Source organism: Helicoverpa armigera, chromosome 4, assembly GCF_030705265.1.
Source record: "Helicoverpa armigera isolate CAAS_96S chromosome 4, ASM3070526v1, whole genome shotgun sequence".
Classification (NCBI taxonomy): Eukaryota; Metazoa; Arthropoda; class Insecta; order Lepidoptera; family Noctuidae; genus Helicoverpa; species Helicoverpa armigera.
The window spans coordinates 13,695,310-13,723,029 of NC_087123.1; the positions used below are offsets into that span (position 1 = coordinate 13,695,310).

The 27,720-nt window shown below is 36.4% G+C and overlaps 3 protein-coding genes and 4 long non-coding RNA genes across 7 annotated transcripts; 5 read left to right on the top strand and 2 right to left on the bottom strand.

Annotated features, from left to right (window-relative positions):
- The first annotated feature begins 5,979 nt into the window (after positions 1 to 5,979).
- LOC110375248 (cuticle protein 8) lies at positions 5,980 to 8,370 on the top strand. The gene is made up of 3 exons (XM_049846891.2): positions 5,980 to 6,261; positions 7,643 to 7,809; positions 8,226 to 8,370. Exons 1-3 carry the CDS (start codon positions 5,980 to 5,982, stop codon positions 8,290 to 8,292), a joined length of 516 nt encoding a protein of 171 aa, XP_049702848.2. The 3' UTR covers positions 8,293 to 8,370.
- Positions 8,371 to 10,330: 1,960 nt separating this feature from the next.
- On the top strand, positions 10,331 to 12,098 carry LOC110375232 (sarcoplasmic reticulum histidine-rich calcium-binding protein). The gene is made up of 4 exons (XM_064034389.1): positions 10,331 to 10,342; positions 10,681 to 10,836; positions 11,210 to 11,382; positions 11,483 to 12,098. The coding sequence occupies exons 1-4, from the start codon at positions 10,331 to 10,333 to the stop codon at positions 12,096 to 12,098; spliced, it is 957 nt and encodes a 318-aa protein (XP_063890459.1).
- A 2,487-nt stretch (positions 12,099 to 14,585) lies between these two features.
- On the top strand, positions 14,586 to 15,576 carry LOC135116813 (uncharacterized). Its single transcript, XM_064034390.1, has 4 exons — positions 14,586 to 14,594; positions 14,741 to 15,043; positions 15,127 to 15,155; positions 15,237 to 15,576. Exons 1-4 carry the CDS (start codon positions 14,586 to 14,588, stop codon positions 15,574 to 15,576), a joined length of 681 nt encoding a protein of 226 aa, XP_063890460.1.
- A 2,531-nt stretch (positions 15,577 to 18,107) lies between these two features.
- Positions 18,108 to 19,492, top strand: LOC135116831 (uncharacterized). The gene is made up of 3 exons (XR_010276410.1): positions 18,108 to 18,329; positions 18,553 to 18,725; positions 19,240 to 19,492. It is a non-coding gene; the product is annotated as an uncharacterized LOC135116831 (long non-coding RNA).
- A 33-nt stretch (positions 19,493 to 19,525) lies between these two features.
- LOC135116832 (uncharacterized) lies at positions 19,526 to 20,259 on the bottom strand. Its single transcript, XR_010276411.1, has 3 exons — positions 20,214 to 20,259; positions 19,941 to 20,101; positions 19,526 to 19,781 (listed from the first exon to the last, which is right to left on the bottom strand). It is a non-coding gene; the product is annotated as an uncharacterized LOC135116832 (long non-coding RNA).
- Positions 20,260 to 25,096: 4,837 nt separating this feature from the next.
- On the top strand, positions 25,097 to 26,010 carry LOC126055980 (uncharacterized). The gene is made up of 3 exons (XR_010276408.1): positions 25,097 to 25,300; positions 25,389 to 25,580; positions 25,855 to 26,010. It is a non-coding gene; the product is annotated as an uncharacterized LOC126055980 (long non-coding RNA).
- A 36-nt stretch (positions 26,011 to 26,046) lies between these two features.
- Positions 26,047 to 27,432, bottom strand: LOC126056092 (uncharacterized). The gene is made up of 2 exons (XR_010276409.1): positions 27,126 to 27,432; positions 26,047 to 27,014 (listed from the first exon to the last, which is right to left on the bottom strand). It is a non-coding gene; the product is annotated as an uncharacterized LOC126056092 (long non-coding RNA).
- Between the last annotated feature and the right edge of the window lie 288 nt (positions 27,433 to 27,720).

Below are 27,720 nucleotides of genomic sequence, written 5' to 3' on the forward strand. Positions count from 1 at the left end.
GTATTTCTAGGTGCTAACAGTAAGAACAATGCCATACATTCTTCTATGCTATATTTAAATAATAAATACATGTGGTAATAATCTACTCCTAGCCATTTGACTACGGTTTCACGCGAGTCATAGCTACTGAGCTTTTCTTAATAAATGGGCACTCTTTCACTAAAAATAGTTTTTAATTTGAACTAGAAGCCACCAAGGACAGAGCGTATATAACCAAACTGTAAGTCTTCACTGCCAAAATCCAAATAATTGCCAATTTCATCTTGTTTGTTTCGTTTTAAATAAATCTATATTTAAACCTGCTATCATATGTCCTGACCCATTAACCTACTAAATATTAAGGGCCGATAAATGTCAACTTAAAGTAATATTTTACGATCAAACGCCCACAATTCGATCCCTTTTAATATACCTACAATAAGTAAGACTTATGGATTGCCTGAAAGATGATATGAATAGGAAGGGAGTGAGTGTCAGTATGACGAGTGACAGGGGAAAATGGAAGAAAATGACATATTGCGCCGACCCCAAGTAATATTTGGGAACAGGGCAGGAGAAAGAAAGAAGAAGTAAGACTTCTGTATTACGACGGTAATTAAACATTGTTTATATTATAAGGGACCAGTCACGGTTATTACTTTGTCGCTAAATTAGGAACAAACATATTTAAAAAATCTTTTCACCCAGTATGGTGTAAATCCTTCATGGTTTGAACTCGTTCAGCGTTGCGGTCGCGATTTGTCGCGGCACCGCCCGAAAACATGAGTCTATGGAAATAAATGGCAATGAGATTATAATACGGAACACTATGTTAGCTACAATACATTTGTAAATGCAGCCTAAAACTTCAGTTACTTCGTAAAATATCTGATACTCTGTGCCAATGAAGCTTTTGCTATAGCTGAACTTGAAATTAACCATATCAAGTCGAATATTTTCCACAAATATTGGCCCCAATTCTTCACATTCAGCAATAACTTCGTGTATGTATATGTACTACATTTACCGCCTATATACAAATATTCCCACGCGCTTGTACTTGCGCTGGTACTAAGAAATTATGAACAATTATGATTTTACGCGCCGTGCATAAAGATAGAGTTGATTTAATTGCTTTGTTTCCTCATCGCTGGGTAAAACATACCCATGTGTTATATGAAAACTCTTCAAAATCTTTGTGCGTACGCAGGTATTTCAACGTCGCGTCTTTACGAATAGTCTTGAATTTTTTTGGTTACTTATTATTGCACAGATCAAAATTACACTAAGGAGTTTTATATGAAAATATAAACCAGACCATGTTTGGTAGTCAATTGATCTTAACTTACTTACTAAGTTTTCACAGTAGTTATACCTTGTAATTGATGCTCTGAACGCAGGCTTTACAAACCCAAAATACATAAACCGCAACAAATTGACTTGTTAATTGAATTTACAGCCTTGTATATAATGTCAGTAATTAAACTCGTAAGTTAATGTCGTGTAAATTCATAGAACTGTTTATGATACGGATCACGTACTCCGCAAGGTTTTGGATAACAAAGGCATAGAAATGTAATTACGAAAGTAAGAAAATAATAAAAAAGCATGAAATGGGGATCACGGAGGATAGAATTTATTAGAGGCTTTTCAAGATTTATAACCGGGACGAGGTAGTGTCCAGGGTCGAAATAATGAAATAATATTTAGTCCGCTTTTTAGATAATCAAAAAATATTGGATACGTATTTTTTCTTTTTTTTATTAAACATAAAATGACAAAGATAATACGCTTCAAAAATTAGGAGTGGGGGCCTTTTACGTCACAGTCTCCTGAAAATTGTAGCAACTTGTGACGTCACACTCAACTTTAACACGCTATATCTTAACAAGTTCTGATCCAATTTAAAAAAGAAAAAATACGTATCGCTTAATTTTGGACAATCTACAAGACGGACTAATTATTATTTTTTTGGAAACTACCCTTTCGAATTTCTGTAATCAACATTTTGTTATAAATTATGACGCCTTCATAAGATTATACGGTCATACTTACGCTAGTATTACTTAGCATTGCACTGCTAGATGTCACATAATCCAACAAACCGCAAACATCTCAGAAGACATGCAATGACTGTCCAAATTCTGAAGTACCACTTGACACAGAAACTGCTGACATAAACAATTGTAAGTGGATTAGAATCGGGGAAAGTTAGGCCACGACCACGTGCAATACTGGCCACAAACAAAATAGATTTTATTAAAGATAGCGATAATGTTTCACTAGTTCATGTGTCGTAAACAGGCGTCGGAGCGTCCACTACCTCCTTGGTTAGACATTGACCTGAAAACAATTTAAGTGTAACACTGTTATAAGTAGGTACTAGTGTGCTTTGTTCTTATTGTGCAACCCGCCTCGTTTGCGCTGAGTAATAACAGTACAAAACAAACCACTAAACATAAACACTCATTTCACTTAAATCGCTACGCTAAGTAATTATTATCAACATTATACAGTAATTTAATACGCTATCACAGTAAGAAAAAGAACAAAATATATTAAGCACAAGGTGGACTTGTGTCGTGTGATGTTAGTTGCGAAAAATAGGTTGTTCAGCACATATAGTTCGAATCTAATTACATTTTAATCATCTTGTATAATAATGTCTATAGTCTTCTGTTATGATAACGATTGCAACAAAGTCTAGTTTCTATTAAAAAGGGTTTTATTGCCGAAATAATGATCGTGTAAGAATTAGTCAAGCTACTGTGTTATTATCTCTTTTAGGGCTGCTACGTCGTAATAGACTGTTTAAAATTCAATACCTACGCATTATCAAATATGTCATTATTCTACGATTGACTAAAATCAATAAGAACGTTTGCCTTAGGAAAAAGGTTAATGTCCCGACCACCGTGGACCCAATCATTGTCGAACATTAAACTGCCCGCGCTTTACCATAATTGCATCAATAAAATTATAAAATGTCGCATTTCTTAGGTACCTTTTAATTGAATGGAATAAGGAGGAAAAATAAACTAGATCACTAATGATATCTACTAGTATTTAATTTCGATATCGCATTAACATAGAACATAGAAAACTTGAAATAATGGTATCTCTCTATTTAACTTAAACTCGATAGCTATTTGTATTACCAACGGGTATCAGTTTTCCGGGTAGCGAAAATCAGATGGGTATTTGCTCCTAAGCTGACCCCCAATATATGTGGGGAAAAGGGGTGACAAATGAAAGAATGGCCTTTCTTCAAAGATCAAGACATTTTCTTTACCACATTTTCTTTACCACATAATATTCATTGTATATTGTTATCAAATTATTCATCTTAGTTTTACCCTTAAACTGGTACTTACATAGAAAGAATTTTCTAAGCCATTATGAACATTATTTAAGTATAAAAACAGTGTTAACATAAGGCCAGTGTAAAGTGTTACTCAAGACGATTTGTCGCACATAGCATTCACGTGAGAATGTGCGAGTATCACAAGAAAGAAACGCGACAATGAGACATATTCGTAACTACTTACCACATGTTTATGTTACCGCCATATTGGGAAATAGCCAGCAATATATGCGGTTTCTAAGTTTAAATCGAATGTAACAACATTTTTTTACCATGCAGAAGAGGAAGTATTGAAGCTGATACCAATTTTAATTACCCAAACATGCAATCGTATTTTCATGTTTCGTTTTTGTAATTTTCATTTAAGGGTCGTCCTTTGCGCATTTTTAGAAGCCTGAAATTAAAAGATGTCAAAGAAGTTTGAACGATAGTCGCATACTTAAGTTGGGCCATTTGGATCAAATAAACTAAGGACAACTGGGACCTGCTAGTATCTAATAGAACATTTTTTTTTGTATAGCGCTCAGCCCAAAGACTCATTCATCTTAAAATCTAAAATTCAACCTAGTTCACGTGTGTCCTTCTGAACAGGAAACATGCTATGCGGTCATTGATTTTATTGAATGCGATTAAATACCTTACCTAACTGAACATATAATAACGCACTATTTATATCGAAACAAATGGTTTAAAAATGCGGTAATTACAGTACCAACAGATACCATGCAACTCAAATTCTTTTGCTGTTCAATACCACGAATGTTTGAACGAAATTGAAAAGGTGGGGCAAAAAATACACGCTTGTTCGGTCACATGTACCTACTTAAGACAACCAAATAACATAATACCTGGATAAAGGGATTTTTCGTAGAACTTGCCACTTTTCCCGTCGCGCTTCCTTTGTTTTTTCTGCTCTTGGAAGATCACATTTAATTAGTATATTCAAGTAGCAAGCTAGCATTGCGTACGAATTGTGAGTAAAGAATCGCCAAGCGTAAGCAGACTACAAAATATAAATGCTATGATGGACAGGTATTTCTGAAACAATAATTCGTAAAAAACATATTTTCCTGCAATAATTTTGGTGGTTTTCACCTAGTTGGCGCTCGTTTAAACTTCACATCCGTTATATACGGCTTCGATATATGTACTTACACGCATACTTCCACAATTACGATAGCAGGGGCGGTTAGCAAACCCTGAGAAATTGATCAATGGATTTTTGCTCTAATAATTCCCACAATTAAAACCTCTATATAAACTAATGAAGCAAAGTTGGCGGCAGTATTGTCTTTTAGTATTCATATCGAGAACATATTTGGTGCTAATTTGTGTTTTTAAAAATGTTTGCTAAAGTAAGTTCTTAGTTCATAAATATTTACTAAAAGCGTGATTGTCTTTGGTTCTTACTCATAAGATGGGCTTTGGGACGCTGAGCTTTTTAGGGTTCCGAGTTCGTTAGTTCGCAGTTTGTGCGTGTGAAATGTTTGTTCGTAAACGTAAACACCTCCCCGAAAATTCCAGTACAGCGTACCTTTATATTGTTAATGTTATTCTAGTTGTATGCCATTTGAATTACAAATCTTTTAATTATACTTTATAACAGCATCCTTAAATTCAGTAAATATATTCATATTTCCCGTATCGTTTACCCGAAAGGAATATAATAGCTTCAATTTGCTGGTTTTTAGTATTATTTTTTTATATAAATAACAGCGAATTACTATTGCAATATTTTCATATATTATCTCACCGTTACATTCATATAATAATAGTTATGAAAACCCTTATTTATATAACATGATTGCTTATAACAAGCGCCGCCGTTAAATTATCATAAAAATGTTTATTATGCGAATAACTTTATCTAAATAATAGTTCTATTAACACAGTACTCTCAATAACTACTGACTAGTAAGTACAAGTGTTACAGGGAAATGAATAAACTTAAATAATTACTTCATGTTAAATAACATAGCGTCAACGGTATTTAGTTTTATCTTTAGACGTGATTACAAAATGTAGGTAAAAGAAATAAAGATATAACTAATATGCAGAAAAAAAAACGATTTTAACAATTACGTTGATTTTAATTTATATGGTGCCGTAAAGGACGTATTGAAAATCTTAATTGGTGAAATAATGCCAGCAATAATGACTACAATCTTATAAAACAGTTGTTGCAGAATCAAAAATCTCTTCATATTTTTTAAGTTCTTGATTTAGGTAAGACAACATGGATCATTTGTGGCTTTACATGTACCAATGAACTGAATTCCGCTAAAGTAATAAAACTAGACGTACACGGAATTATTATAGTTGTAAACAATTTAACATTAAGGAAATTGTATCAATGCTTTAGCGATACTATTATTACAGTACACATATAAAATCACGTTATAAATAAATACCAAAATGAAGTTTAATATGACCAGTAATTAAAAAATTGTTCTTTAGGTTATACCCAAAATCCTTTTGTCAATGTTCCCATCGATGAACTTTATACTTGGTTAATAAACTGTGTTAGAAGTTATAGTGTGATAGCTTAAAATAGAATCACTTAAGCTTTTGTAAGATTTGATACAGATGTGTACTAGTATATTCTATACAACAGTTTTTGTGAGAAAAACATATCTATGCATAAAGCCGTGTCTATCCATCTACTTCTATTCCAGGTGCTAACACTTTTCGCGGTGGTGTCAGCCTGTCAGGCGATCTTCCCGTTCCACCATCACCATCACCACCACCCAGCAATCTCCCACCAGGAGTTGCAGAAGCACGACGGGCCGCACCACCCGATACCTATCCATCATCACCACGAACCGATAGTTCCGATCCCGATTCACCACCACGTGCCGATTCTTCATCACCACGTACCTGAGCCTATTATTCACCATATTCCACACCATGATCATTATGTAAGTAGTTTTGTTGTTTTTATTTTAGGGGTATGAAAAATCACAGGGATCGTCATCGGGCAATCATAGCACAAAGATCATATTCTTGTATTGTTACTGTTAAGTAACTAAATATAATTTAAAAATTGATAAAAAAAAACAAAACAATCTGAGTCTGGATTCATCGTCAGTCTTATTGTTTAAATAACAATATAATCAAATACTGCCAAAAGGGCTTTCGTTACTAATAAATTGTGTATGGTAGCATCATTAACACAATATCAAGTCTACCGCAATCAAAGCATTGGGGCGCTTTTAAGGCACTTACAACGGCCTCAAAAGCAGTTGCAAATCAGTCAAACAAAAGAGTTTTTTATACTAAAAGTCATTTTATAAATAGCGTGAAAATAAACAGCCATTTCTTAAAGATATTAGTTAAATATAAATTATTCAACGAATTCCCCGAGGAGTAATTGCACGGTAAAATATTCTGTGAAGCAAGCGAAAGGTCTGTGGTTACATTACACCGTCCACTTCCTGTATACAGTCCAGTTTTTACGTACTTACCCCAGTATCTTAAGGTAAATAAGTGTTGGTAAAACATAAATCGATTTTATTGTTCATATAATTTGTTGTTAAGTCGTACCCATGATAGTATCTAATCGACCATGACGTGATACCATTTATTAGAAGGCACTTCGAAGCTAAGATTTATTGAGTCATATAATCAGCAATTTTGTGGTAGCCGGATTCTGCTTCTCAATTTGTAAGTGCTTCTGAATCATCCAAGTAGTGCCAATTATGTCTTATGATTTCTATGTTATGAGAACATTGGAAATTAAAAACATACAAACATCAAACACTTATGACAAATCGTAGTGCTCAGAGCTGAGACCTTCACCCTATGGTAAAACATAAATAGGGCGGTCTTGTATCTATTAGGCGCTTGAATTTTAATCAAATCTTATAAAGTGGTCAACACAATAGCTGCTGACATTTAAACAAAACAAGGACAGTGGTTATATTCTCACGGACAAAGTAGCTTTATGGTGCTGAAATTATGCGGACCATACATACATTTATAACTGTTTAATCTATATCGTATTTGCCATTAGATACAATAGATTTAGTAACAATCTGTACCTATGATAGGAAACCTAGAACAATTTGTACAAGCAGCAATAAAACAACGATAAAATGAAAATTCGATCACATAAGATAGACACTGAGCAGTGAGTTTAAGCAGTGATGACGACCACGACTATGTCAAACGATTTAACTTATACGAAACAATACATAAGTACTTAGTACCTATCAAAAACCTAAACCTCATTGAAACAAAAAATATGTTCTAATGAACAGAATACCATATCCAATCTCTAAACTATTCCATCATCTCCAGGCATTCCCCGAGTACAAATTCGCGTACTCCGTCCACGACCACCACACTGGTGACGTGAAGTCTCAACACGAGCTGCGCCATGGAGACATAGTGAAGGGAGGGTACGAGCTCGTCGAGCCTGACGGCAGGTACAGGAAGGTGGAGTACAAGGCTGATGACCACACCGGGTGAGTATACAACAATTAGATGTTGAAAGGAGCCGAATCGACTCTAAATGCAAGTAAAGAACAGCAACTTGACTGAACGTACAAAAACAGAAAAACTGTTTCTGAGAGTATTTTATGTGATTCTGTGTTCGATTGAAAATTTCAAGATCAAATCTTCAGCATCTAAATTACTGTCAGGTATATAGGATACTCGCACATACATATGTATAAAAATATAGACAATTACATAATTACATGCCTTCAATATTAATTTAATTCAATGTGTTATTTTTACTCGAGTGACAAAAAGGGTTGTTGTCTATGATATTGGATACCAGAAAGAGAGAATACATATTTTTTGCCAAAAAACACTGTAAGATTTTCAATCAACATATCCGAAGAAGCCTTTACCTAATATCCTCATCCAATTGTTCCAGTTTCAACGCCATCGTCCACCACTCGTCGCCTCACCATCATGTTCATCATTCTCATCATCACATCTGAGTGTGATGACGTCACTGCGACCAGAACTGACTGCTGCTCAAACAAGACTGACTGTATGCTTGCCGTACTGATACATGTAGAATGCTTTTGTACGCAAAATAAAATTAGCGCTAATTTTATTTGTGGAGTTTTTTTCTTTGGTTGTGATGGTTCCGTAGCTGAGCTTAAAAAAATCTGAGACATTTCAATGAAAGTTTCTTGGTACATCCCGAGCTGCTACCTAATATTCATTATTTACAGAAGTATAGGGTTCTTGGAAATATCAACTTCAGAAAAGATCCTTAAGAAAAGTTTAGACAAACAAAACAAATAGGAAATAGGTTTATGAGCCAGATTTTAAATTTAGGCGTAACAACTTAAAAATCATGATGAAGTCTAAAAGGATCCTAAACTACAAATAAACAATTTAATTAGTTTAGTTATACCCACAGTAAATACGTAAATTAAGAGGATATAGCAGAGGCGTTAATATATTATGCCGTAAGAATCCATAATGTATACTTCGACCCTAATTGGAAACCAATAGCAACACCCAGTATTCTGACTTATGTTACAGCAGATTTTAAAGTTTTAGGTTCTAAGTTACGCCTTGATCAAGTCCTACACATATGCGAGAGCGACATTCAATTATAAGGTTTAAAAATGAAAAAAATCATAACCTTGGGTATTTGGGTACGTATTCATTAAAAACATTTCAAATACTTATGTGTTATTTCACCTAGCTGTTTACAAACCGAGTTGGAGTCGGCTTCCAGTCTATCCGAATGCAGTTTAGTAGCAATGTTTCCCATGAAGCGCCTATCTGGTCTTCTCTTCCTGGTTACCTGTGCAAAGGCAAGTTGCCAGGCTCTCTGACTTCTGGCTGAAAGTAAGCTGCCAAAGATGTACAAATAACCAACAGGATAAATATTAACCACCAGTGGTCACCAGTCCTCGGACCGGCGGCCGCGCCAAGTGCTCAACCATATGGTCGACGGGAACTGTTACCTAGCCACGAATTCCTCACCCCTATAGCATTGTCTCTATAAAATTATTGGAATACGAATTATTGGAGTAACTAAACAGAGCTGTTTTGACAACATTTACTGCAATTACTGGCAACTTTTACTGTAAGACACAAGCCAGCTAATTTGCTGTAATTTTCTAATCAGGCGCAAAAAATAACCTTTGCTTAAACGTTATTTATAATTATTTCAAAATAAAACAATTATTTATCAATTTAAATTGAGTAGGAAACAAAAAATAAGGTTTGGGATCTACAATATAAATGTGTTTTGCAGTAACTACAGATAGGTAGGTCATATCATCAGTCAAATGAGAAAAACTGACGTTTTACAGAACTTGAAGTTCTGTAAAATATTTAAGCGTACAAAAAATTTAAGTCAAATAACAAAAATAAATCGGGCTCTATTTCCTTATCACAAATGACGTAACCACCAGACCGTCACCACATCTGTCAAATCAAAACGTTTCTTGAGCTTTTTAAGTCACAACTTACCCATTAACGAAGATTACGGGAACATTGTCTACCCAGTCTCTCACCAACAGTACAACTCTAATACGTACCTACTCATAAGTAACTGACAGTCCTACTTCTTCCGATTAACAAAATAACACTATGACTTACTGTTTACGTGCTTTCAGAAGAACGGGAGAGTCTCGCTGTGGCACGCAGCTTATAACCTTTGTGGACTGACCCGTGCGGCTGTGGCCACGAACTCATCACCGCTTTATTACAAATAATTACGATTAATCAGACTAAGGATTCGTGTTTCGAAGTAACCAGGCACAATCAAAATTTAACAAAGGAACGCTGCGTTATATTAAACTCTTTGGAAAATCCTATTTCCTCTTTGTAGCATTGATAGGCACACCCATCTATAAGTCGAGAAAATCTGCAAAAAAATCACATATAATTGTAGTTAAGTGTATTGTATTACAGGATGCAGATGTTTAAAACCAAAACGATATGTGTATAAATACTAGATGAGATCACGATAGATATCAATACAGTTTAGAGATTCACTGAAGGTTCACGATGATTCGGAAGGTACGTTCATTATTTTAATTCTTTGATAGATAAAGGATCTAATAAAAAAGTTCTTAATTTTCTCTCTATAAATACTTTTGAATCAATAACAATAATTAAGAAAATTGCTGTGCGGTTTACAGTTAATTGTTTGGATTTCCATGTTGTTTTTGTAGATATCGTTTGATTTTAGAAACTTCGTAAAGGTCGAATACTAATCCATATCCATCAAATTGTCTTATTTCAGTGATGTTTTATCAAGTAATTATATTCATTAGATGTTTTGCGTGATTAATTTCAGTTGTATTATAATGATTTATTTTTATTAGTGTTTATTTAATATTTCAATTTAATTTCAGACAATAATCCTCCTAAGCTTAGCACTGTGTGTGCTTGGAGATGGACATCACGCGGTTTCTGAGCAACACATCAAAATAAACCATAAGGAACATCACGGGCATCATGGCGAACTGACTCACATCGGTTCCAAGAAGCCCGAGCATCATGAGGAATACGTGAGTCTACAACATCTCTTTGATCCTTAGGGTGGGTGGTCCATCTACACGGTGCAAGTTGTTGAAGCACATACGCAGGTTGCATGGATTTTAAAAATGTGCGGTTCCTCGCGCATGTACTGAAGCACTCTTGTCACTTGCTGCAACTAAATACACCGTGTAGACGTAACCTTAGTCTACAATGTCGTCTGGGCAACAGTGATCAAATATCTTGCTCCGATTTATTTGAATGTCATTCAGATATTTGATCGAATCTCACCGTTTCCAAAACTCAGAGGACCAAAATGTTTGATAACTTCAGAACTGTCATATCTTTCAACACAAAGTTTTTGAAGTGTTATGCTTGAAAGTCTTATGATATCTTATGTTTTAGGCGTGGTCGTATCCATCATACGAGTTCTCATACAGTGTCCACGATCCCCATACCCATGACAAGAAGGGTCAACATGAGTCGCGCGACGGAGATGAAGTGAAGGGCGAGTACTGGCTGATAGAACCCGACGGTCGCAAGCGCACCGTTACATACCACGCGGACAAACATAGCGGGTATGTTTCAGGTTTTTACATTGATATATATTATTCATGTCCTGTTTCTCCAAATAAATGAAAGTTTGTAACTTTATGATACACATTTTTGTTTGTCCAGTTTCCACGCTATCGTCCATTACTCGGACAAACACCATCACATAGTCGAACACCACGGTCATGTCAAAGATGATCACAAAGACGATGACCACAAAGATGATGACCACAAAGACCACAAGGAAGAAGAACACAAACATGACGATCATAGCAAGGAAGAACACAAGGACCATGAAGACCACAAGGACAGTCACGAAGATGAAGGCGAGGAACATCGTGGTGCTGAAGAAACCCGTGGCCGCGAAGGTGGCGTAATCAGATGGGGTTACGGCCCTAAATGGGACCATGACAAAGATGACCACAGGCGCGGCCACGATGACCATAAACGCGGCCACGATGACGACAAAGACGATGATGACGATAAATATGATATCGGCAAAATGACTATTTACGGTCGTTTGGGCAGTTACGGCAGTCGCCGCGACGACAAGAAACGTGACGAGAAACGCGATCATGACAAAAAGGAAGAGGAAAGTCTTCTTTGGGAGGAACGCCGCAAGTTCGACGAGCGACGTGGTTACCCATCGATAAAAACGCCTTACTTCGGCCACCCCTCCCGTATGAACCCTCGCTTTTACAGGCATAACCAAAGAGACCGTAACATTTCTAGACGTACTTAAATGATAAGATATACTCCTAAATGTATTCCCTGTTAAACGTTTAAGACAAAGACTGCATGTGAAAATGGTATTTTGTAATTTGTGATAAACATGTTAATAATTTTAATGATAATAATTGTATTCATGCAAATGCTGACCTGATATAAAGGTATCGAGCGCTTAATATTGTTTTATTTCATTGCTATATTGCGTTTGTATTCGCGATTACTGCGAATCATTATAGAATCAATCACTCTGAAGTACGTGAAATAAAATCCCTGAAAAAACTATAATATAATCGTGTACTGCGCCGTTACCTTGCACGGGCACGCGATGCATCTAAAGGATATTCAACTAACTAAATAACACACCGATTTGGATAGCAACAGAAAAGTGCGAGCATTTTCAGAAGGCGAAAATCTACTCTTGTTAATGAAAGTTGTTGAAAGTTTATGGAAGCTTTCCTTGCCTGAAGCTGTTTAACATTTTCTACACTGTTTACCATTTTATATCACCATAACGTTCGAATTCCTACCAACTTACATCACTGCTTCTTACATCTGCTCTGCAAAGAATATTACCGACTATGTTGGATATAGTAAAAGATGTAGCTAAGTATTTGTGTACTAATCATAACCCACAATAAAGTACCTTCAAAACATTAAAAAAACACTACTAATTACCATCATAAGCAAATTAAGCGTCAATGGTATGAGTTAAAGAAGACGGATCGGCTTTCATACATTAATAGGCTAGCAATTAGTAAAAAGATGATGAGGATAGTAGTCTAATCTAACCGGATGCAGCTGAGTACAATGGTCTTACTTCAAAAACTTAAACAATAAACATGTGCCAAACACTGTCTAAAAAAAGTGTGGCTGCAAAATGGACCTTATTTCAACGTCATAATCAGTTTTTTTTTTAGACAAGTATTAAACTGACATTTAAAAGTTTTTGTGGTAAGACGGCAAATGTTTTACATGAAGCAAAGTCGCTCGGTCAGATAGACAGTTTTATCTGACCTCCTCAACCCCATGCCTCTTGGTAAGACTGATTGTCAGACTCTATCTTTCGCTACCCGTAACGACTGCCAAAGAAATTAAATTGAAAGCCGGGAGTCGGGACCCACCACTTTGAAGTGCTTTCCTATAAACTCGTCATGTTTATATGGTCATCCATACACGGCTGCGCAAAGCGCCTAATTCCTATCGTTCTTCTATGTATAGGAGCTTTCTAAGGATGCAAGTATGTTTTTCTTCCCGTAATGGACAAAGAACAAAATAAATTACTAGAATTAATTTAGTCAAGCAAGACTTATTCAAATCACTTAGATACTAAAGAATTATTAAATTTTTATAAACAGTTACGTAGGTTTTTTAGTTTCCTGAGTCCTATTAATATTTTGAGAAAATCTTCAAAGCACGGTGGTCATTTATTCACAGATTGATTGCAACAAGCGTTGCTGAACCTATAATTCTTTATCGAGCATGCGGTTGTTAGTTAGCTATCCTCCCAATCAATTAATGAAATCTATAAGGTACCTATTTATGATTTCTCATTTTCAAGAGAATTCTCTTACATTCATGACATTACACCAATAAATAATAATATATAATTATGAAATTATATTGCTTTTTAAATACACGCCCCTTTTTCGAAAATTGACGACGACGTTTTTATCAGTCTCGCCACTGTGAGTTTTAGTATCCTGGAATCTTTGGTGACGATTGTAACCTGATTTCTATTAGAGATCGGATCAACCTCACTGCTCTCAAACCTAAATTTTTCGAGATTCTTCGTGGTATCGGTTTTTTTTTTATTGAATTTTGAAATTTTTGAAGAAACCTTTTCCTTTCTCCATACTCGATTTTTAGGAGTTTCTATTACTTACATTGCCACCTAAAATGTGATTCAATCAAAGTCAAAGATCATCTTCGGCCAATAAGATGGAGCCACGGATTTAATTACTGTACTTTACAAACACATTCAAATAAAGAACTCGTCAAGCGTAAGTCGCGAGCGTACAATATGGTCCTGTTATAAAGTCTTACAAATCTATCAATTACCTGTTCCCTTTATTACTGGGTACATTACATTCATTCTTCGTTGATGCACGCCTGCGTAGTTCCTATGCGCATTCATCTTCTCTATGCACTTTCTAATCGGTAAACTTACTCTCCATAATATTGCTGAAGTGTTTATCAATGGTGAATTAACTGACTAAAAACCTTAATAATTTACTACCCCATAGGTTTTTGCACTAAACTATATAGATATGTATAATTTTCTTTCACAATGATAACTTTAACATAGGTACACCATCCTTTGAGACTGTCTTACTTAACCCTAAGAATCATTTAAACTATGTTTATGTAAAGGATACAGAACAATTGGCTACGAATCCGGCACACTAAACGCTTACATAAGTATCAATTATATCGATTATGTGTTAGTATTTAGGTGTGGGGTCTGTTTTATGAACGTCTCGTTTGTGGATCGCTGTACAACATGCATTATGTGAGTTTTCAATCCCTTTTTACATAGTCGGAAAGGACAATGTCAAAAAAAATAATATAAAGCCTAATTACGCAAAAAGAGTGGCGACAGGATGAAGTCCGAGGTCTGTAGATTACACTTATATAAACAAGTTTTTTCCTTTCCAGCTACTACTCCTAGCGACTGCCTCAGTGGTTATTGCGGCTGATGCCAACAACGAGGCTCATTCGGAGCTAAAGGCCGATGAATCTGCACTTCCAATACGGGTACATGACGACGACCGACTTCACCACTACCAAGATGGCTTGGAACTGATGCGAAGCCGCGACGAACGCACGCGCTTACGTGTCGAAGAGTTACGCAACAGCCCCCGCAATGATGACCGTCAAGGACCCATCAGAGTCAACTTCAAGGACGATGACCACTCTGGGCCTCAGATATTGCGATCACCTGACCCGCTTCACAGCCATGTAAGTAAGACCTGCTTGGAGCAAATATATTTGTATGTGCAATGCAAGATAATTCATAATAAGCAGTCTGTTTTGTTTTCTAGGGACATCCGGATATCGAACGCCAAAATAGGTAAGCATTGTTACACAGCAACTTATAGTGTCGTCAAACGGGTATGAAGATATTCTAATACGAATAACTTGTTTGTTTCAGAATAATTGCTGACGTATACAGCCCAGACTGGTACCAGCCTACTTGGATTCTTGACTATAGATACCTGAAGACGGGCGGTCGGGACTACACCCGCGGCCCGGGCGGTCAGATCCTCATCCTGCCCAAGGGTGTCAAGTCAAATGAACACAAGGAGTTTGATAACTTCGACATGTTGCTCGAACACCTCCGTCTGAGTCGCTTGGCTGAACAATCAAAGAACAGAGGGCGTTACGGAGATGATCACGATGCTAGACGCGCTCACCACAACTATGAGCACGAAGAATATTTCCGCCCACATCAGCTGCAGCACAACCCGTGGAAAGCGGCTCGTCATCATTAGGCCATTACATATATAATTTACTTCTAACATCCTTCCATTATATCATTCAGTAACGCATAACACATTATGTAAAAAATCAATAAATCAATTTTTAGTTCTTCTTACTCGTCTACATTTATTTGATTATTACCGCAATTATAAAAATAATCACGTTTCAGCGGATGTTTTATTACTGAACTTATTGGCCAACTTCAGCTACTATCTGATGTTCTACTCTACTTGAAATCATTATGGATAATTAGCACTTCATTTAATCATAATACGATCAACGATGTGATACTTATCATGAACCTACTTCAGAGGTGGACTACTCGAGAACATGAGGTTCTGGATTCAGTCCCAATTTGGTCACCATATTATTGGACTCTCTTACCATGGTGACTAGGACTCATACTCTCCTTTAATTGTTTAACACTCAGACATTGCTGGCGAAATTGTTTGAATGAGAAAATCTGTTCATAATAATGAAGCCTACTAATTGTGTTCTTAACATAAATAATAACGTGTATGTATTTAAGAAACCATATGCCTTTCATCACTAGAACTGAACTGAATAGGTAGCTGTGCAAATATTCGTATTTATACTCAACTGTCGTGAGAAGATACTCCTGGCTGCACCATCGAGTTATTTCATTATTATATTAAATGTATTATCACCGGAACTGAATTTTGATGCATTTCAAAGCCTAATGCCCATTTTCACCAACAAATACCTAAACTAAGGGATCCCCTAAGAGCATTTACGGAACACTTAATAAGAATTTCGTTTTCACCAAAGTTTAGGTATCCCTTATCCATAGTTATTTATGTCAAAATTGGGAGAGCCCTTATTCTAAGTGGCACTTAGATTAAGAGATTGTTGGTGAAAATGGGCATAAGATTACCACACTGCAGAGTAAACAGTCGGCCGACGGTTTGCCAGGAGGGTTGGAAAAATAAGACATAATTTTGACATACCATACTGCATACTTTGGTAGCGAAATAGTTTGACCTCCCGCGACTGATTATAACAGTTCCATCGATTAAAGGTACAAAGCCAAATTCTTAAAGGTCAATCAATCAGTATTACCTACTGCTAATTTGGAGATGGCACGGGATAGCTGTTTGATTTGCATTTCACAAAGCAAAAAATAACATCACACACAGCAGTCGGCCATCATGATGGTAGCCCTTTCCTAAACGAAAACAAATTAATACAACCCATATTTGTACCCATATTTGCAAAATAAATATACTTTATCTTTATCTTTAAAACCACTTTTCATGTAAAATGTGTGATATTGTCCTTTCGTAAATATTTTTAAGAAAGTGTTAAATGATGCCATTCAATTTTCGAGATGCTTCCGGTTTTGGCGACTCTTAGAAATGCTTGGCATAACGGATCTTCTATTTGACTATTTCTGAAATAGAAAAGAGCACTACTACCTAATATATATTTCCTGCGCAGATAGCATATCTCCTTTGATAAAAAACACCCTCCCAAAATCAATCACGAGGACATTAACCTATTAGAAATGCACGTAGGAACAATATATTTAAGAAAAACTGAAAATTTCAGGGATTACACAAAATGTTGCCGTTGTTCTACTGGAATCACTCATGCTTCGAAATAAATAGATGGTCAGATAACTTAATAAGTGGAAGTTTGTAAAGACATAACAACTCGAAAAGATGGTGAAATCTGTAAGCTGTATGACCCGGTTTTACAATTAATTTTTTTTTCTCTAAAACACAGTCATTAATTTCCCAAATATTGTGCAGTTTAGCAATTTTAATTAGCAAAAGTAATAGGTACGTCTAATTACGAGCAGTTGAGATATCAGAGTAAATAGACAAGCATAGTAAGCTGTTTTATAAGCACCGAATAGAAAAACCGTCTCATAAATTAGTATACGTATGTGTTGCCCTTCCTTCGAAACAAGTTGCATATCGATCGCGTGATAATTAACTGTACTTATTGGATAATTACAAGCTTCAGCGGTATTGACGGATTCACTATTAATCTGTGTAATGGGTCGTGACGCCCTTGATATCGCAAAAGAAACTTAGGTTTCACGTATTAACTCTATTATTTTTCGACTAATTGGTGAGGATCCATCCTAATGTCGTTATAATTGAATTGCACCCCCAACTCGACACACGAATTGGAATATAAGGTGAACTATCCGCGAATTATTCATAGTTGAAGTCCAGCTAACAAACAAATATCTAATCTATCAAAATGTTTTTACAAGTGAGTATTGTTCTGTTTATTTAATATTCAAAACCAATTTAATTAATCAAATTACAAAATAATGTCTTCATTCAGTAAAATAACATAAGCGATTAATTTCTTAATTTTCCTTTAACAAATCACATCATGTTAACAAAACTGGTGTTGAAATGATAATAATTATGTTCCTATATCGGAATACATCATTCAGAAGTAACATTCACGGAAGGATGGGTTTACATACTTGAACAGTTGCATTAACATAAATGAATATTCGCTACAAGGTGCTAAACGTTCGTTCTGTTAGGTGGCCGCGTTGTGTCTGTTGGCGGTGAGCGCTCATGCGCACTCTGCGGCGGTGTCGCATGTGTCGCGAGTGGACCACCACAAGCATGGTCACGACCACCATGACGTGAAGATCCACCACCCCGTGCACCACCACGACCACCATGACCATGGTCACCACGGACACCACGATGATGGACACCACGGTCACCATGATGGACACCACGGACATGACGAACACCACCACTGGGATCATGTAAGTGGACTCTCTATTTATATATATCGTGTAATGCTAGCTGTGCTCAAGATTTTATAGAATTGTTGTATGTAGTGGATCGAATCGTTCATTCGCAATTCTTCCGGACTGTCCTAACTTGTACCTATGCAAGTATGAACTGCCAACTTTCTATCCCTATTGAACATGCTAGCATAAGGACATGTAACCTCATCCCTACTGCTACAACTATATACTGTTCCAGGAACGTCACCACCCCTCGTACAAGTTTGAGTACTCAGTGAAGGACCACCACACGGGCGACCACAAGTCGCAGCACGAGCACCGCGACGGCGACCACGTGAGCGGCTCCTACTCCCTGGTGGAGCCTGATGGCAACGTGCGCTCTGTTCATTACACCGCTGACGACCATCACGGGTAAGAACATTGTACTTTCCCTTCTCCATAGTATCAAGGTTATAATATCCATACTATCATCAGGACAGTCACTCGTACATGACAACATTGACCGTACGCCAAAAGTACCTTAACGTACCTATGTGAGATATGGTTACGATGTAGAAAGTTCATAAATAAAGTCAAGGATTCGCAATGTAGTAGGTGATACATAGGAAAATGAGGACTTGCATGTTGGGCACCCCTTATTTCAACGCCGACCCTATCGGGTAAAAGGTTTCATCATCAGTCAAATAAAAGCAACATTAAAACCAACGTTTCTTCTTTCAGCAATCTTTAATGCTGCTTTCACATAATTATAATGTCAAACTTATATTTGTATAAACTTAAACATAAGTGAACACAATATTAGGTATATGCCGTAACTAAGATAAACCCAAACAAAATTAAAGCCTTAACACAAACAGAACGACAACTTATTTGGTTGTTCTCTTCTACGTATCCACAATTAATAAACGTCTCTCTTTTATTACAGTTTCAGAGCTGATGTTCACCACAAGACGGCTCACCACCACATCATCCCCCACCACCATCATGACCATCATCATGATCATGGTCACCACCATTAAACTGGACTGTATCATCCCTCCGAACTCTTCGATCTCGACTAAATATACCCATTTATCATTAACTTTCTCGCAAAGTACGCCAGCGCTGACGAATAAAACCAATAGAACAAAAATATCATCTTTAATTTGTCAACCTTATATCTAAACCATTTCTCTGAAAAAAACTTTATTTTCATTACATTATGGTTGGTTTTCGTTCATTCAATAAGATTTGTCTGGGTTATGTCCATGTACTACGCTAAAGTCAACTCCAGGGTTGTGACCGCTGGCTTTCCCTGGACGTCTGGCAGCACTGCCTTGTCCTGGAAATACGCCTCTTTCTGAGGTGTACCCTGGACTGGGATCAGCGTAAGAGGTGTAACTACTAGTGGCTGGAGAATCGTGTTTGTACCCAGCACCTAGATGAGAGTGCTGGTTCGGTTCACTCCTTTTCACCACTGCATTGAATCTGAAAAAGGTATGTAATGTAATTGAAGAAAAAAATCATTTGTTATGTTACTTCTACGCGCACATCAACCAACATAGACATATGACAAGCTACTTATTAAAGACCGGTGCTAACAAATATGTATTTGTAAGACAATGAACTCCTAAACTACCCACTGACCCATGCAAAGCGTCGGCAGTGTACTCCACAGTCCGGAGAGCGCCGTCCGGTTCATACAGAGTATAAACACCCCGTACTTTGTCACCATCACGGCTTTCCCAATGACTCTTCCTATCTCCAGTCTGGTGATCCGATACCTCGTATTTGTATTCATACTTTGCCTATAACACAGATAGGAATAAAACAGCATACCTATGAAACAAATGTATGTAAAATTCATTTGTTTATAGCAATTTAATTTGGTCAAAACAAATGACTGCTATTTAAACTTACATGACTGGCACTGCTGCTTGGAACCACTGGTACTGGGGCTGTAATAAAAGACGATCAATAACAATAGAACTAAAAATATAGGTGTATGGAAAAGAAAATGGTGTTTTACTTGTAATGGGTGCAATTGGTGCCGCCTGCAGCGGGTGAAACACAATGCTTTGCGAGGAGGTGGCGTGCTGCAACATCGCAACAGGCGAACCACTCGCAATTACCCAACCGTTCACCAGCATCACCAACTGAAATCAGAAATAATCACATACTATAATACTACAATATAACTTCAGTGGTAAACATTCTCATAACACACTTAAACATTGACACGTTTGAGACAAAATTGGAACGCGCAGCTTACGTAGTGCAAAATGCTATAAGCTTTCACAAGGCGCTGTATAAATTGGAGTGCTACTAAAATAACTTGCCTTAAAATAAATCAAATCCATAACGCAGACCAGCTATCAAGACGTAAATAAAGTAAGCCAGTGGATTGAAGGGTCTCGTCTCGTCGAACTGCATTTTATAGGGTCATCTCATCTGATAAGTGAAACAATGTGCTTGTCGGCGGATGTATGCATCGACAAAGGTCCTTGTCAATTAAAATACTTGATAGCACTGTATGCAAACGTAAATGAGATATGTAGTAAAACATTACTATTTGTGTTTGATTGTAATTTGATATTCTTGCTGGATGTTTTGTTTTGGTTTGGCTGAGAGAAGTACCTACTTAGCAACATCTGCCAAGAAATCCATTCAAATAATATTTAAGTTAACTTTTCTTGTCCAACTTACCAAGACAGTACATTCTTTTAGTGAGGATCATCTAACATTTTTGTCTCAGGAATAGTTGATTTCTGATAAAATAGGTAATTATGCCAACTACTGAAAGAGGTACCTAATAGCTTTCCACTTTGTAAAAGTAACAATTTAAAAATAAAAGTGGTAATCACCTAACCACTCCCTAACTTCTTTTCTCAGGACCCATTCAGGAAGAAACGACCGAGTGTAGCTAGGTGTGAGGGTTTAAAATGTTTTTGACTTTGTTTCTCTAGTCAAATGGAAGCTGCTACATCTGGCGTAAGTTCGCGAAATTAATACGTTTGCTTTATATAACGTGATACATTCACTTCAACAGTCAACGTTTGTACTTGACTACTCAACTGTATCTTGTTGCTCGTGATATTCTCGCTAGAGGGCACTATGTCCATACTTTAGAATTACCTCCCGAATTCTATACTTTAGCCAGAGTGCATTAATCGGTTAAACTGTATTCTAAAATGGGGGCAGGTATTATAATATGAAGTAATGTTTCTTAACTCTAACAATTAATTATTATTTTTAAAATACTTTTGGTTTAAGCATCAAGAAGATTTTTTAAAGTGTTTATACCTATTTATTTGTTTAGATGCTTTAATGTTATAAATTCTGCATGTTTATGAATGTTGATTACAATTATCATACCCAAATATAATGAGGTCTAGTACCCATATCGTATCTACATTACATTATATTGATAAAGTAATTAAGTGTATAAAGTTAAAAGTATAAATCAAGTTCCTAATGCCAATAAATCAAAGTAGACAAGCGACCAATTAAGAAAGTCTCGGAGGTGTCATTGTGGGTGTTAATTGGACCGTTCATTACCGCCAGCCGGATCGGTCTAAATTCTCCAAATTGAATTGTATGTATATTGTACAATCACTACTTGCGACACACAGTGAGAAAAAAAGGTAGATAAAATTACAAATCGCCAAATACGTGGGATTACAATTTGGATTATAACCTGCGAGCTTGTAACACCTCGTTTTGAACCCATTCAGGTAACCAGACTTCCAATTATTATTATTAGACCCTTGAGTCATGAGAATGAAACTCGTTTCAGAATTTCCATATCGTTGCAAACTGTGAGTTTGCCTCACTGAAGCTCATTGTTAGGCACTTCCCTTATACAACGAAGTAATAAAAACCTTTCCAAAGAATCGTAATACGCAGCTATAAAAATCCATTAACTTCTTTAAAAATGTACGCTGACGAAACATAAAATATGCGCCTTTCGTAAGACTTAAGTGTTGCCTATCCTTTAATTATGACTGCAAATAAAATGAGTTAATTATCTCAAGTTAATGTGCCCCGAAACATAAATAAAAAGAAACATTGACATCAATTAAAATAGTGATAAAGTGAAGCAACTTAATACCTCGCAAACCTGTTTTACTATCCTAAAGGCGCGTACGCACGTACGAACACGAACATAGCGAACACAAACACCACACCCGAACATTTGGTTCGTGCGTATGGACGGCATATTCGAACACGAACGCAAACATAGTTCGAGTCGAGTTCGCGAACAACAGTCGTGAACTCTATCTTAGTAGCCACGACGGCGCCGTTGGAAGTGGTCGATTGTGAAGTAGCGGAGAATTTTTTGATGTTCGCAGTGATTCGTCGACGTCGAGAACTTAGGTACGGGTAGGACCTCTGCCGCGCCCGCACCCCGCCCAGATCTAGGTATACGAACAGTTTTGTTGCGTAACATTTATTAAATCTCTTCGAACACCGTCCATACAGAACACACTACAAGGATCGCCGCGAACATGTTTGACGAACAGAGTGTTCGATGTTCGATAGTGGTACGCACGTGCGAACCAAGTTGTTGCATATCATGTAACGCAACAAATTTGTTCGTACGTGCGTACGCGGCTTTAGGAGTAATATGTTAAAATTGATTATTGTCCAATAATTGCATACATAGTAATACTTTGTCGGCGTGACGCAACCATAGACTCGGTCAATTAAATCTAGATCAGGCAATCTACGGAGCTCATAAACGTTGGTCCTTTCCGTCAGGTCATTAATTTCTTTGACACTGATATTATGTAAAGGCCTTTTTACGCTACCTTATAATACCTAGCTTACTCTATCAGCTATAAAAAAAAGGATCTATTCAATTAAGCGGGAATGTTACTTTTAGGTAAATAAATCTGATACAAGTCACGAGTAAGAGTATCCTACGGTAGGATACTCTAGAACTCCTTTAATAGATTCAGTCGGATTCTAAATTGGAAAATTTAGAGATTTACTCTGGTAGAATCTTGCCGAAGCTTTATTTTTCTATTTGCAAATATCTTATCATAAATACAGTCTTTGTTTAAGAACGTAAAAAGATTTAAAGATCAGTCATAGCACGCTCTTGCGCAATATAGAACCTATTAAATACTGACCTGTGTTTAATATCTTGTAAACTATCGAGGAAAATGGACACCAATTTGAATATTCCATTAGAGCACGGACCCTATATTTCTAGTCGTATGTAGAAATGTCCTACATGTTTCATATGAGACAGGCCACCTGTAACGTAGGACCAGTACGCAATGCTTCGATTGCTAAACTTTCACCACTGTTACTTACCAAACTGAATATCTAAACCACCCCATATATATTCAACGTCACAATAAATCCATGTGGTCATGTAACAAAGACAAACTAACGTGCCACAGAAAATGAAATGCAACAGATATGGCAGACCTTGTCTCCTCCAACCGGATAAACCATTACACAATGGTAATGATTTCTTTAATCCTGTATCTCATTGTCGCGCCAAGCCATAGCTTCGTGCACAATGGATAATGTTTATTATCAGCTGTATTAATCTTAAGGCGAAACGAGTATAGATATTCCATCTATTGACGGGGTTAAGCGTAACGTAACCTTAATCTATCATAGAACATTCTTTGCAGGTTAGTAAATTAAGTAATAAACTTGCGCGGGGTCTTTGATTGACTTAAATCACCTTCACCTATGCATTGTGCTCTGAGTATTTTATTGCTTAGTGTCCGGTCGCCGTCTAACATAATACTGTCTTAACTTAATACGGTGGCGTAACATGTGACTATAACATTAGGATTATGTCAACTGTACAGAAGCTAGAGGTGCTGTATTACAGTTATTTCATAATCTGTAGATTACCATTATGAGAGAATACATTAAATAAAAGTATACAAATTCTAAAGACTTGCAGCAAATTGTTAGTCTAATATTCCACGATAAATGCAGACTTACATAAATAATACAGGTGTTGTTTTTGTTTTTTGTTTATTCATCGAAAAGCTTACATATTCATTCAGAAATTACATCTCCCTGCGATATAAGAAGTGATAACTAAATTGATACAGAAAAAATATATTAAAATTAATCTACTTTAACATTAACATACCTAGATCCTGTTTAAATAGATTATGTAAATGAATATTTTAGTATTTGCCTGCATAAACTTAGTCATAGATGAAAGTGGTTTAGCTTTTTTGTCAACAGCGCAACATGCAAAACTGAGACGTAATGCCAAAAAAGTTAGTGAAAATTAACAGGCCCAATTGACAGCCTTCATTCATGACCATAAAATAAGGTAAATAAAAGATTGTAATATAAAGAAATTCGTCACGCTACATTAACGTCATACTACTATTGCAACGTTAGGCCTTACTACCTTAGGGCCAGCCATGCGATTCTGTAACAAACACATCATCGATGCTAACAACGACGAGTTCACAGATGTCGCATCGTAGACATCGCTTTTAAAAACAACGTTGCTGAAAACCGTATTCGCTTAGCTCAAAAGCTCGTCGACGATCTGCCGAACAACGATGTCGGGTAGGATGTTCACAGTGTTGCCAAATTTCTTCTAAAGCAATTTAAAGTATAATCGAGAAAATCTCGACTAACGTTTTTTGGCATTATTTCGACATTTTTAATCAATGTAAATGCATAACATGTATGTATAAAACACATTCTATTCGATAAGCAACGAATATTTAATTAATCATGTCATTTTCGACATAGAAAATAATGACTCAAATCTTTGACATTTGTTATAATCTAGGTTATGTAGTATAATATAGTCTGTGTGATTTCAAAACTTTTCAAAACCAAAACAAACATTTTGCTCATAACTTGATTATATCTTTATTTATCTTAATACGAGATTTCAAAGCTCCAAATGGCTTTAAGCGGTCAAGTGGACTTTAAAAAAAGTTGTACCCCTAACCAACGGCATTCTACTTGTCCTGTGTTTTAGTTTGGTTCCAAAACTATCGAAAGTAAGTACACAGTACGTAACATTTACATTTTAATATACAATACAGTCTTTGTGAACTACGTCTATTAACTAAAATATTTATCTTTTAGTGTCTCGCAACGCACTGCCTTCGTTGAGTCAGCTGGAAGAGGTAGTAAGCTTTTTGGAAAACAAACCATGTTTGATTATGATGGGCCCATGATCGTACTGCAAATGCGAGCAGTCATCAGGCACGATCCGAAAACAACAGCCCCAAACAGTGACGTAGTGGGTGTATGAAAATATTGGAGCAGTGGTGTAAGGTTAGTAATCAATAATAATTTATGAACCTGTGTGTGTTTACTGTTGCATTAAATCATGGTAAGTATAGTAGGTACTCTTTTACATTGTGTTTTGTATGTATTAGGTACTAAATTAGTGTTGACAGCAGGCATATACATACAATGATTTTACTCTATCCTTCAAATTCAATCATAAAGGCATTTGAAATTGCAACTGAAAGTTAAACCACACCAAGCAAATAGTTGTTTTATTTATTTTATATATTACACCATATAATTTTTGCTTGTGTTGCAGTACTGGAAGGACAAAAAGGAGCAGTGCAGAGGAAGTCCAGTTCAATTGCAGCTGCGAGGCAACATGAAGAGTTTGCCAGAACTCGGTGTAATTGAGTTAAAAATACATTTCATTATGTGAGGAGAATGTTTTGGAATCTGAATTTAGATAAATCCATGTTCATTATAAAATACAAAATAATAAAAAGACATGTTGAATTAAAATATTGTTTTATTAATTAATGATTACAGAAAAGTAAAGTATTTTTATAAAAATTACTTTGATACCTGCACACTATTGTGTAATGTTAAAATACTATTTAACATACACAGGTAAAATACAGTAAAATAATGCAACTTTTCTAAGTTTTTTATGTACTTTCTAAGTATATCTTGGACGCCACTGGCTGATAAAAAGGTGAAGGAAAACATCTTGAGGAAACCTGGACTATATGGTCTGAAATCACCAACCCGCATTGAGCAAGTGTGGTGCTCAATGCTCAAACCATGTGAGAGAAGGCCTGTGCCCAGCAGTGGGACGATAAAAAAAAGGCTGTAACAGTAACAGGTAATAAAATACATATGTATTGTTAGAAGGTGTCACACATATTATTGTTTATTAAATAGGTAACTTCTAGCATGACATCCACTGTCCAAGTCACTGCTAGAGTCCGGCTTGCTTGTTAACCGGGTCACAGTCGCTTCTTACCTCGTACTTATTAATCATATCTGGATGGTTGATGGCATCTACTGTATATTGTTGACTCCTTAAGGCAGATGCCCGTGAGATATTGTTCTTGCAATGTCACATAGCATTATTTGGTACATAAATCCCACTAACCAAAAAATGTACAGTATATACAAAAGGTTGATGGCCAGTAAGTTTTAGGCACCTATCCACTGTACTGTAGGTATGATGATTTATATTATATTGTTTAAGTGTAATAATATTGGTGTGGTTGCTAATTCCTCCTTAACGATTCGCCTTTGTTAGGAAAGGAAAAATCTTCTTTCAACTGTCTAATCTGTACTTCAGTCAACCGTAATATAGTTTTTATCAGTACCTAGTTAGTAAATCCATATTACGTATCACGGAGGCCTGACTTTTTATTTATTTAATTATCTTGATGTTTAGTTTCTTCCAACAAAAAAATCATAAGTACAGGAAAGACGAACTGCCATCTAAAACATTAAAAATAGGCGTAAACGTTTCAGGAATTAAAGTACGATAAACAAAACATCATAAAAACATATTTTCACATTGCAATTTATTAAATAACTTGCTTTACTTACATTTTAATCGCCTTCATCCAAGAAAACATCCACAATTTACAAGCTTTTCGGTTTGACAGATAAAATCGAGGGCGAAGGCGAGGTTGTCGTTGCAGGCGAGGATGTTTCGTGTTGCTGAATACCGATTTTCATACATTTGGCTCCAAATGTTAGTTCTATGTCACGCCGTCAACATCGTTGAGGCGCTACGATCGCGCAATTTTAACTAATGAATACCGCCGAGTTTACATCTGATGTTACAACGATGATTTCTTGGTTGTAAAGATGTTTTTTCTTAGTGAATCGCACCCCGGGCCACAACAGTGCGTTGCGGCGTCGCATCGCAAAAATCAACGACGCATATCATATTAATCGCATAGCTGTGCAATGTTGTTTTTGCGATGCGACGCCGCAACGCACTGTTGTGGCCTGGCCCTTACTCATTGGCCATGATTACCTACCGCTGTGAGTCATCAAAATATTTGCCATTCGGTCACTATTCAGAAGACTGACAGCTAATTAACTATCTTTGTACACCCACGTGAAATATAAGCTTACAATGATACTTCAGAAATGGATTAATGGGTTTGATCTAAATTCTATATCATTTTCAACA